The 11,798-nt window shown below is 43.6% G+C and overlaps 1 protein-coding gene across 1 annotated transcript in view; it reads left to right on the top strand.

The window, feature by feature from the left end:
* The window catches only part of AHNAK2 (AHNAK nucleoprotein 2), a 106,434-nt gene extending 95,833 nt beyond the window's left edge, over positions 1 to 10,601 (top strand). Inside the window, exons 9-10 of the mRNA XM_079963686.1 lie at positions 58 to 251; positions 3,141 to 10,601. Coding sequence (XP_079819812.1) covers positions 58 to 251; positions 3,141 to 8,063 — 5,117 coding nt within the window. The 3' untranslated portion in view covers positions 8,064 to 10,601. The remainder of the gene's footprint in view (positions 1 to 57; positions 252 to 3,140) is intronic.
* Positions 10,602 to 11,798: the final 1,197 nt, after the last annotated feature.

Below are 11,798 nucleotides of genomic sequence, written 5' to 3'. Positions count from 1 at the left end.
AAGCAAAAGTGGAAATTCCAGAGGCAGAGGTCTCTGTTAAGGTGCCTGATGCCGAAGGGAACATCGAAGGTGGCGGAATGAAAATACACATGCCAAAGTTCAAGATGCCCAGCATGGGTTTCTCCAAACCAGAGATCAAAGGTTCCAAAGTCGATGTGGACGTCAGCGCACCCAAGGTTGACATTGCTCTTCCAGACGTCAGTGTAATCAAGCCTGAAATCAAAGCAGGAGACATTTCAGCAGACATGAAGTTCACAGCACCTGACGTACAGTTTCCAAAAGGGGAGGCTTCCTTGGAACTGAAGGCTCCAGACGTAAAGGTTGAGGCACCACTAGTTGATGTTGATTTGGGAGGTGTTGAGACAAAGGTGGAAGGCATGGACAGTAAATTTAAAAGGCCTAAATTCCAAATGCCCAAGTTTGGAATTTCATTTCCCAAAGGTAAAGCCAGTGTAGATGGCATGGGCACCCTACCTTCTGTGGAAGTAGATGTGTCCATACCAGAACAGAAAGGCGAAGTGACCCTGCCCTCTATGAGCATTGAGACAGATTTGAAATTGCAAGGAGCTGAAATACGGGCACCTAGTGCGGAATTGGAGATCTCTGAGAAAGGAAAAATCAAAGTGCCCGATGTCAAAATGCCAAGCGTCAAGGTCCCCAAAATGAGGACTCCTCAGGTGGGAGTCTCACTGCCAAAAGTCCAAGCAGACATCTCTCTTCCCACAGCAGCAATGGAGAATCCAGAGGCTTCCGCATCTGTCAATGTGCCTCATGCAGAAAGTAGCATTAAGAGTGGCGGGATGAAAATACACATGCCAAAGTTCAAGATGCCCAGCATGGGATTCTCCAAACCAGAGATCAAAGGTCCTAAAGTCGATGTGGACGTCAGCGTACCAAAGGTTGACATTGCTCTTCCAGACGTCAGTGTAACCAAGCCTGAAATCAAAGCAGGTGACATTTCAGCAGACATGAAGTTCAGAGCACCTGACATAAAGATTCCAAAGGGGGAAGCTTCCTTGGAACTGAAGGCTCCAGACTTGAAGGTTGAGGCACCATCAGCAGATGTCGCTCCTTGTGGAGTTGAAGCGAAGCTGGAGGGCACTGACACTAAATTTAAGATGCCAAAATTCCAAATGCCCAAGTTTGGAATGTCACTTCCCAAGAGGAAAGCCACTGCAGAGGGAGAAATCACCTTACCTGTGGAAGTGGATATCTCAAAACCAGAACTGAAAGGGGAAGTGACCCTGCCCTCGTTGGGCATCGAGACTGATGTGAAATTGCCCAGAGCTGAAATGAAGGCACCAAGTGTGGAGTTGGAGGTCTCTGAGAAGGGCAAAATCAAAATGCCTGACGTCAAAATGCCAAGTATGAAGGTCCCTGATCTGAAGACTCCTCAGGTGGGAGTCTTGCTGCCGAAGGTTGAAGCAGACATCTCTGTTCCCAAAGCAAAAGTGGAAATTCCAGAGGCAGAGGTCTCTGTTAAAGTGCCTGATGCAGAAGGCAGCATCGAGGGTGGCGGAATGAAAATACACATGCCAAAGTTCAAGATGCCCAGCATAGGTTTCTCCAAACCAGAAATCAAATTTCCGAATGTCGATGTGGACATCAGCGCACCCAAAGTTGACATTGATCTTCCAGACGTCAGTGTAACCAAGCCTGAGATCAAAGCAGGCGACATTTCAGCAGACATCAGCCTTCCAGCACCTGACATGAAGTTTCCAAAAGGAGAGACTTCCTTGGAACTGAAGGCTCCAGACCTAAACGTTGAGGCACCATCAGCAGATGTTACTCTAGGTGGAGTTGAAGCGAAGCTGGAGGGCACGGACACTAAATTTAAGATGCCAAAATTCCAAATGCCCAAGTTTGGAATGTCACTTCCCAAGGGGAAAGCCGCTGTAGAGGGAGAAATCACCTTACCTTCTGTGGAAGTGGATATCTCAAAACCAGAACTGAAAGGGGAAGTGACCCTACCCTCTGTGGGCATCGAGACTGACGTGAAATTGCCCGGAGCTGAAATGAAGGCACCTAGTGTTGAGTTGGAAGTCACTGAGAAGGGCAAGATCAAAATGCCTGATGTCAAAATGCCAAGCGTCAAGGTTCCCAAAATGAAGACTCCTCAAGTGGGAGTCTCACTGCCCAAGGTTGAGGCAGACATCTCTGTTCCCAAAGCAAAAGTGGAAATTCCAGAGGCAGAGGTCTCTGTTAAAGTGCCTGATGCAGAAGGCAGCATTGAGAGTGGTGGGATGAAAGTACACATGCCAAAGTTCAAGATGCCCAGCATGGGTTTCTCCAAACCAGAGATCAAAGGTCCGAAAGTCGATGTGAACATCAGCGCACCCAAGGTTGACATTGCTCTTCCAGACGTCAGTGTAACCAAGCCTGAGATCAAAGCAGGCGACATTTCAGCAGTCACCAGCCTTTCAGCACCTGACATGAAGTTTCCAGAAGGAGAGGCTTCCTTGGAACTGAAGGCTCCAGACCTAAACGTTGAGGCACCATCAGCAGATGTCACTCTAGGTGGAGTTGAAGCGAAGCTGGAGGGCACGGACAGTAAATTTAAGATGCCAAAATTCCAAATGCCCAAGTTTGGAATGTCACTTCCCAAGGGGAAAGCCGCTGTAGAGGGAGAAATCACCCTACCTTCTGTGGAAGTGGATGTTTCCAAACCAGAACTCAAAGGGGAAGTGACCCTGCCCTCTGTGGGCATCGAGACTGAAGGGAAATTGCCTGGAGCTGAAATAAAGGCGCCTAGTGTGGAGTTGGAGGTCGCTGAGAAGGGCAAAATCAAAAAGCCTGTTGTCAAAATGCCAAGTGTCAAAGTTCCCAAGCTGAAGACTCCTCAAGTGGGAGTCTCGCTGCCAAAGGTTGAAGCAGACATCTCCCTTCCCAAAGCAAAAGTGGAAGTTCCAGAGGCAGAGGTCTCTGTTAAGGTGCCTGATGCAGAAGGCAGTATTGATGGTGGCGGGATGAAAATACACATGCCAAAGTTCAAGATGCCGAGCATGGGTTTCTCCAAACCAGAGATCAAAGGTCCCAAAGTTGATGTGGACGTCAGCGCACCCAAGGTTGACATTGCTCTTCCGGACGTCAGTGTAACCAAGCCTGAGATGAAGGCAGGGGACATTTCAGCAGATATCAAGTTCTCCGCACCTGATGTGAATATTCCAAAGGGGGAGACTTCCTTGGAACTGAGAGCTGCAGACCTACAAATAGAGGTACCTTCTGCTGAGATTACTCTGGATGGTGCTGAGGCAAAGATGGAGGGCCTAGACAGTAAATTTAAGATGCCAAAGCTCCAAGCACCCAAATTTGGAATTTCGCTTCCCAAAGCGAAAGGTGCAGACGAGGAGACCACTTTTCCATCTGTGGATATTTCTGTTCCAAAATCAGATGCTGACATCCAAGGACCAGATTCAGAAGGCAAAAATATTAAACGTGAAAGCTATGAAAAAGAAATTGTTGAAAAAGAAAGCAAATTTAAAATGCCAAAATTCAAGCTTCCATCATTTAGCTGGTCTCCAAAGAAAGAAGCAAGTGTTTCTACTGATATTTATGCAAATTTAGAAGATCCCTCAGTTCCAGTTCCAACAGGTGATATTGAATCTGAATTAACACTCACTGTAGAGGAAGGTGAAGTCCACATTGAAGACCTAGAGGGACATATATCTTTTGATAAAGACAGCGAGAAAACCAAAATCAGAAGGCCTCATTTTAGCATGCCAAAGATATCCCTTCCAAAAATGAAAAGTCATAAAGCAGAAATATCTGTACCACAGCTGCATGCTGACATGACAGTATCTACGATAGAGGATGAAGGAAAGATGTCACTACAAATGCGGGATACAGATATCAGTGGTAGTGATTCTAGAAAAGGCATTAAAATGCCCGAAGTTAAGCTTCCAAGCCTAGAACTTTCCAAACCAGAACTTAAAGTTCCAAAAATGGACATGGAAATCAGCTTACCTGAAAGTGATGTCAAACTTCCTATACCTGATGCCAGTCTTTCTGAAGCAGAATTAAAATCACTTGATGTTGGTGATAATGTTAGTAAAACAATGGCAGAAATTAAAGTCCCTGTGGTGAAAGGCCTAGAAGTAGGAGTTGAAGGACCGTCCACTGATATCTCTGTAGATGGAACAGAGATAAAAACTGAAGGAATGGATGGGAAGATGAAAAGGCCTAAATTCCAAAGGCCTAAGTTTGGAATCTCATTCTCTAAAGGAAAAACTCCAGACACCGAGATTAGTTTACCATCTGAAGATGCAAAAGTTCCTCAGTTGAAAACGACTGCAGATATTGCAGATATTGCAGTAGAGGCTCCAACACTTGAAGGAGAAGGTGACTTAGCTGGTTCAGGAAAAACCGGCCCCGAAGGGAAAATTAAAATGCCCCCAATCCCTAGAGCTGATGTGAAGATTCCAGCAATAGACATAAAATTACCATCAGTGGGTCTTTCTGTGGCACAGCCAGAGACGGAGGCTCAAGATTTGGTTGCTACAGCAAAAGATGCTAAATTTGAGGGAGATATAAAGACTGGAAGTATAGATGCAGAAGAAAAAGAAGGGCATTTCAAAATGCCAAAATTCAAATTGCCATCATTTAATTGGTCACCTAAAAAGGAAGCAAGTCTTAAAACTACTGCAAAGGAACCTCTGGAAGAACCTAAATTGACTATCTTATCAGATGATACAGATGCAGAACTAACAGCAGTTCTGTCAGAAGACCAAGAAGTCCACATGGAGCTAGATGCTGAAATAGCTACAAAAAAAGGTCAGATGAAAAGGCCACATTTTAATATGCCCAAAATCTCCCTTCACAGGCCAAAGCTACCGAAATCGCAGGGTAGCCTGCCAAAAGTGGAGGCAGATATTACTGTGGAAAGAGATGGGGCTTTGGTACACATACCTGATATAGAGAGCAGTTTTACCACACAGAAAGAAGAAGAAACCGAAATATGCATAAAAATGCCAAAGGGCACATCAAAAGTGGAAATCAAAGCTCCCCAAGTAGATACCGATATTAAAGTTGATATTAAGGAGCCCACCACAGATAGTTCAGTTGAACTGAAAAGTGCAGAAATAGGATCTGAAAGTGAAATCAATGTGGATAGTGGAAGTATGAAAATTGATGTTGCAGAGGGCACAATTAGAATGCTAAAACTCCAAATGCCAAAGTTTGGAATTTCAGTTCCAGAAGGAAAATTGCCAGAAACTGGGGTCGCCTTACCCGAAATGGAAACTGAAGTTTCTCATCTACAAGCAACAAAAGACTTTGAGAGACTTTGCGGAGAAGCTCCAACCTTGGAAGTAAAAGCTGAACCCGCTGATGCAGAAATAAAGGTGTCAGCTGGAGAAATACAAATGCCCGGAGTTGACATCGAAGTATCTGGCATATCTGTTCGCAGCCCTGCTGAGCAGGATGCAAAAGAGCAAGGAGAACATGAAGCAAAGTCTGGAGAGAGTCAAACTGAGGAGTCTCCAGGTTGGTTTAAAATGCCAAAGTTTAGGATGCCTTCATTTGGCCGATCATCTTCAAAGGGGAAAAAAGGTGATGCTGAAGGAGATGGCAGTACAGGAAAAGGTCCTCTTGCTGAAGTAGAAATAAAAGCTCCTGAATTGGCAACCCAGTCTCCCCATGTGGTTAGTGAATTGTATTTTGGACAGGACATTTTAGAAGGCAAAGTCATGTTTCCTCAGGAGGACATTACAAAAGATGGAGTTTCAATACAGAAGGAAAAGGACTTCAGAACTGGCCTATTAATGGGGGAAGGCAGTTTTTCACAGGCCTCAGGAAAAGCTGACGATACAATAAGTCCCCTGGGATCTAAAACATATGCTGATGTAGTTAAGCATGGTGCTGAAGGACAGATTGTACAGGTACATAAAACTTCATCCACTGCCCCCACATCAGAAATCAGTGTACCAAATGTGGATATTGACATGACAGTGGCTGAGACACATGCCACTAAAATTACTGTGGCTGGAACAGAGGAAAAAGTTGGTGCTATCATTACAGAGGCAAACGTCGCTGAGCAAAGCCCTGATGCAAAGGCTGAAAAGGAGAGCCAAATAAAATCACCCAAAAAGGATATTCAAGGAAAAGAAAGCATATTCAAAATGCCAAAGTTCAGTTCTTTTGGATGGTCAACCACAAAAACCACCAAGAAAGTTGATGATGCTACATCTGACTTGCAAGAGCCTGATGTTAGACCACCAGAAGTTAGAATGGATGTTTCAGTCACTGATGAAGACTTTGAAATAATAGAGTACCCAATAGAAGGCTTTGAAAAAGATTTGCCCGTGGAAGAAGTGAAAGCAGAAGGGACAGATGGCTCGAGTAAAACAAAATCATCAAAATTCAAGATGCCAAAGTTTGGCAGCTTACGTACCAAATCACAAAGTGCAGAAGTTGATGCTGACCCACCAAAAACAGAGGCTGAGGTGTCACTAGATAAAACTGAAGGACAGATATTTGGAATCCAGACTCAAAAAGCAGAAGAGTTTGTTGACATGAAAAGTAGAAAACTCGACTTTGCAGAGAAACCAGGAGACACCACGGGCAAACAAGTTTTTGAAGATTCAGAGATAAATTTCCATATTCACAAACTTAAAATACCCAAGTTCACATACAGCACATCTGTAGCTGAAGGACAAGTGTTGACTTCAGAAGACACAACACACATGAAATGTGCTGCTACTGATACAGATGGTGATGGTGCCCCTCAACAAGAATTCAGAACTACATTCCTCGATAAGAAGGTAGAAGACATTGGTTGTAATATCCAGAAATCAACAGTCAGAATTACAACATTGTCTGACATCCAAAGAACACAAGTGGAAACTAAACTGCCATCTACAGATCGTTCTTTTGAGGAGACAACAACACTCATACAGAGGCCAGTGGAATTCAACATTAAATTTCCTACAGAAAAAATAGACACCATGAACGGTAAAGTCCAAAAATCAGTAGCTAAAATTACAACACTGACAGAACCAGATATTCAGACAACACAACTTGAGTGTAAACTCCCATCTACTGAGACATTTATTCAAAGTTCATCACTGCACATTGAAGGACCATACTTTGAAGGAAACGGAAAACAGCTACAAGGTAAATCTGCGTTTGACTCCTGTGATTCTGAAAGTCAGGAATCTTTCTCAACTCAGATAGTGAGAGAATCAGAGATTCCTCCATCAGAAGTTCAAACTGCCACCTATGGGTTTTCTCTTTTAAAAGTGAAAATTCAGGAATCACTTGTGAACTTGGATATGCCAGTCAAACTGTCTTCTACAGAATATACGAATGAAATGTTTGAGAGTAAAGATCACCAACCTTCAGGTGAAAAGGCAAGAGAAACAACACAAAAGACCAGCTTTGCTGAACTGAAAGTATCAGACAAAGGCCAAGAACTTACTGAAGAAGCATCTTCTACTACTAAGCTGACAAAGCTGAAAGCATTTGCAGTTGAAGTACAATCTTCCGATGAGTTTGCAGACAGTTCAATGATGCCTGAATCTGCTGTAGAAATTACCGAAGAAACTGAAGTTGCAAGGGCTGAAGAAGAGTCAACAACAGATCCAAAGGAAAAATCTGATAGTAAGAGATCTTCTGGCAGGTTTAAATTTTGGCTTCCAAGTCTTGGGTTTTCTTCCTCTGTTGATGACACAGGCACAGATTCCAAACCTGAAGTTCAAAAACCATTTCAAGAAGAGACACAAGTCGATGCCCCATCCACATCAGACAGTGACACTGCCAAACAAACTGAAAAAGCTGGGTGGTTTAGATTCCCTAAGTTAGGTTTTTCATCTCCAACAAAAAAGGGAAGGGAAACTGATAAAGTAGAAGAGACAGATCCAAAAGAAGAAAAACCTCAGGATGAGGAAAGTCCAACAGAAAAATCAGAAACTTTTTTTGATGCACAAGAATCCTTGCCACCTAATGAAACAGTCGCAGAGAGTGAAACCTCAGAGACCACACCCATTGTTTCATCTTCTGCAAGAACTGAATTGATACTGCTAGAGAAAGGGAAAGCTCCAACCCAAAGCGTTCCTGAAGAGGCATAAAATTAAGATGGTTTCTTTTCCTTCAAAATTCAAGCATACCTAAAAATGTGATGAAACACTTTTCTAGGCAGGGGAGAATTAGAAAACACATTGCCTTCTTTCCAGCAAAAGAAAATAAAACATTACCTTAAAAGGATCGAAGAAATGTTTTGATTAAAATTACAGTACTGTTTTCAAGCTCATTGAAATATAGAAAAATAGTTCTTAACAAAAACACTTGTTGCATGGGACATAAGGAAACAAATTAGACAAAGGAAGCTACTGACAAGAGACATCCGTAGTTCTAATGAAACCAACAAAGACCCTTTCTATTAATTTCCACAAGTGTTCCTTCTTCAGACCTACTTAGAGGAATAAAGACTGGACAAAAGTTTAAATATAATCATTTGAGAATCAAATCACAGCAATGATTTTGTTCTAGATTATTTGCAGAGTATTAGGAAGCTAGTGCTGGGAGAATTAGGAGACATTTTCTTTTTTAGATTTTATTTTTTTAACTGTATTTCTGCTGCTATCTTATGAAAAGTATATATAAATATATTTTCATTATCTTTGAGCAATAGGCATATTTCAGGATCGTTTTGAAACATAGACCAAATGGAAATAATACTGTAAATGTTACAATGCTTATTCTTCCTTTCCAGTCACAAAGCATCTTGCCAGTTTTCAAGACTATCAGTTAAACTGAAGTATCGGCACCTAAAAGACATTGCATATCAGTCCTAAACATTTTGCAGAACAGCATATATAAATGTTACTTCTGAAATTTCTTTTTAATGACACAAAATCTTAGCACCAGTGTCTTAAGATATGTGTTAGCGTGCCTTTTGAAGTTTTATATATGTAAAATATATGGTCACCTGGGTGAAAAGTAGCTATAAGAAAAATATTGCTTGCCTTCATGCTTGTCCTGTGGCAAGTTGGGTAAATGCATTTGCCACTGTACAGAAGAAGCAGTTTTAACTATGCCCCTGCAAATATTTTTTCAAACCTTTGCACTGGGGAGTCAAAAGTTGAACCTGGTACATGATGAACACAGCCAGTTTCCTACCGATTGGAGGCCAACACACACAACATTCCTGTGGCTACCATGCCTGTAACTGATTACCTGAGCAGATACAGGCTGTAGCTGTATGGTGGATACAGGATGGATACAAATGACTTACTATGTGAAAACTTGCCATGGTGCATATTTAATTGGTGTCTGTTTTGTCCTGCCAAGCGGCGAGAGTTTGACCCACACTTCCTCACATTTCTAATCAGGTAGAGAAATGCGGCAGAATTCCTCATGCAATTTTGCAAGACAAAACAAGCCTCTTCTGTTGTTCTTCCCTCATTATTGTGTGATGGGGGAGAGCCAGCTCAAGACATGCTACCTAAGGTGAAAGACAAGATGCCCCCCCATTCCCCTATTCCTCATACAGAAGCCAAGCAGACTGCCGACTGAACCTTACTGCAACACTGCCAGCAGGTAGAACAGTGCATCTGAGGGCAGAGGGCTCACCTACAGGGACACAGGGCAATATTGTGGCACACACAGCTCTGTCCTCCCAACACCTTGCTGCTTGTCTCCACCACCTAGTATCTGCCTGAGGCAATCGCTCCACTCTGCCTAATGGCAGAGCCAACCTTAGGGACCTTCCTGTACACTTTTAGGCTGCCCGTGTGATTTAGAGCATCGGATTCACCAGTGTTCTAACTTGTGCAAGGGATTCAGAAGGATCCCTGGCGCTGAAGTATTTTGCTAAACGTGGAGGACAATGGTGTCAGTTGCCAGGTCATGACAGACTGGGTGGGGTAAGGTCCATGGGGTCATCCACACTTCAGCCATATGAGGCATGAAGGGGGTTACAGTTGACGTGAAAATGCCTACATCATAAATTATGACTTGTCAACCATAATCTGTATTCATTTGTTGACACTTATTCACCCCAGGGTGACTCATTCACCCCAGTGTTGTTTTGTACCCTTCTGCTGAGCAGTAAAAACAAACCCCCCACAGGCCAGGTACAGATATGTAACCACATGATCACCAGTAATCACTCTCAGTCCAAAGACATGTGTTGGGCAGACCAAAGCCGTCACATTCATTAATCCATCTAACCATTCAAAAGCGGCATTCGTTGACTCCAATCTTAAGACAAGGGTCATAAGATCCAACTGTTTTGATAAAGAGAACCTTCTGACCACAACAGTACCCCTACAGAATGGGGGCTGAAGTGGTTTAAGGTGTGTACTTCAGTGTGACTGGATTGTAAACTGGCGTTCAAGTGACTTCAGAAATAAAACTTAATAGTCAGGAGTTTAGTGCTTGGATAAGATGGAAGGGAGCATATGTAAGTGGCTTTAACTTTCCTAAGGATATAGGTTGTAAATAGTTATTGTTTGCCTTTTGGATTATATGAATGCTTGCTACACGTATGCAGCCAACAAGATGGTACACACATGCCTGTGAAACATTGTGCTTATGTACGGCAATAATGTTGATTGTATCCTGGCTATGCTCCTCCTGATACAGAAATAAAAGTAGTACCATTAGTATTGTGATCGTCATTCTGATTCTGAAGAAATACTATCCATGCTAACATGCCGATGTGGCTATCTAAAATGTCTGGGAAAGTTGGGGATTGGGGAATCTCTGGTTGTTAGGACTAGGATTCTGAGTTCATTTGCAAAAACAAATACAACAAAACCCTGGAATGTCCCTGAGAGAATGTCCCTGAGATGGAACTCCTTCCCTTCCATCTGCAGATTTGGGAATTATCTGCAAATCTGGAAATTATCTTCTCTTGCATTCAAGTTTAGCAGTCTGACAATGACTGTTAAGCCTGTACTGTAGATAAAGTCTGCAGGGGGACCTGGGACAATTTCCAAAGTAGTAGGTGAAACTACTACTGTGCCATGTGAACTGCAGATGTCAGAAAATACCTGAGAACAACAAAACCTGGGTTCGGTGGGTAATTTGTCAGTCCTCTATACTCTTGCCAGTTACAGCCCATTTACTTTGTGCCATAGATTTTAATGATAACTGCTTTGAGGTTATTTATGTGTTTGTTACAACCAAGCCACATGTAAATCTTGTGACGTAAATAAGCGAATGATCGCTAGCCATCAGTGCTAGATTGCAGGGTCATTTTCCGGGTTTAGAGAGTCCATGGCAATACGTCAACTTTTCCTCCGCAAAAGTCAGTGTGGCACTGAGAAGCTAGGTAAAGGTAAAGGTACCCCTGCCCGTACGGGCCAGTCTTGAAAGACTCTGGGGTTGGTGCGCCCATCTCACTCAAGAAGCCGGGGGCCAGCGCTGTCCGGAGACACTTCCGGGTCACGTGGCCAGCGTGACAAAGCTGCATCTGGTGAGCCAGCGCAACACACGGAAACGCCATTTACCTTCCCGCCAGTAAGCGGTCTCTATTTATCTACTTGCACCCGGGGGTGCTTTCGAACTGCTAGGTTGGCAGGCGCTGGGACCGAGCAGCGGGAGCGCACCCCGCCGCGGGGATTCGAACCGCCGACCTTCCGATCGGCAAGCCCTAGGCGCTGAGGCTTTTACCCACAGCGCCACCCGCGTCCCACTGAGAAGCTAGAGGGAGTCAAATTGCCCTACCCACAAGGGTGGGCAAGTGACGGGGGTGGTTGTTGTTGCTGCACCGTGGCAGCTCAGGCCATTGGTGAACTCCCCCACGAAATTAGGGCCTTAGTAATTTAATTATATGCCAACCTTCTGACTGGGTTGCC

This window comes from Podarcis cretensis (assembly GCF_951804945.1).
Source record: "Podarcis cretensis genome assembly, chromosome: 1".
Lineage (NCBI taxonomy): Eukaryota > Metazoa > Chordata > Lepidosauria > Squamata > Lacertidae > Podarcis > Podarcis cretensis.
This window is presented reverse-complemented; position numbering and strand designations above follow the sequence as displayed.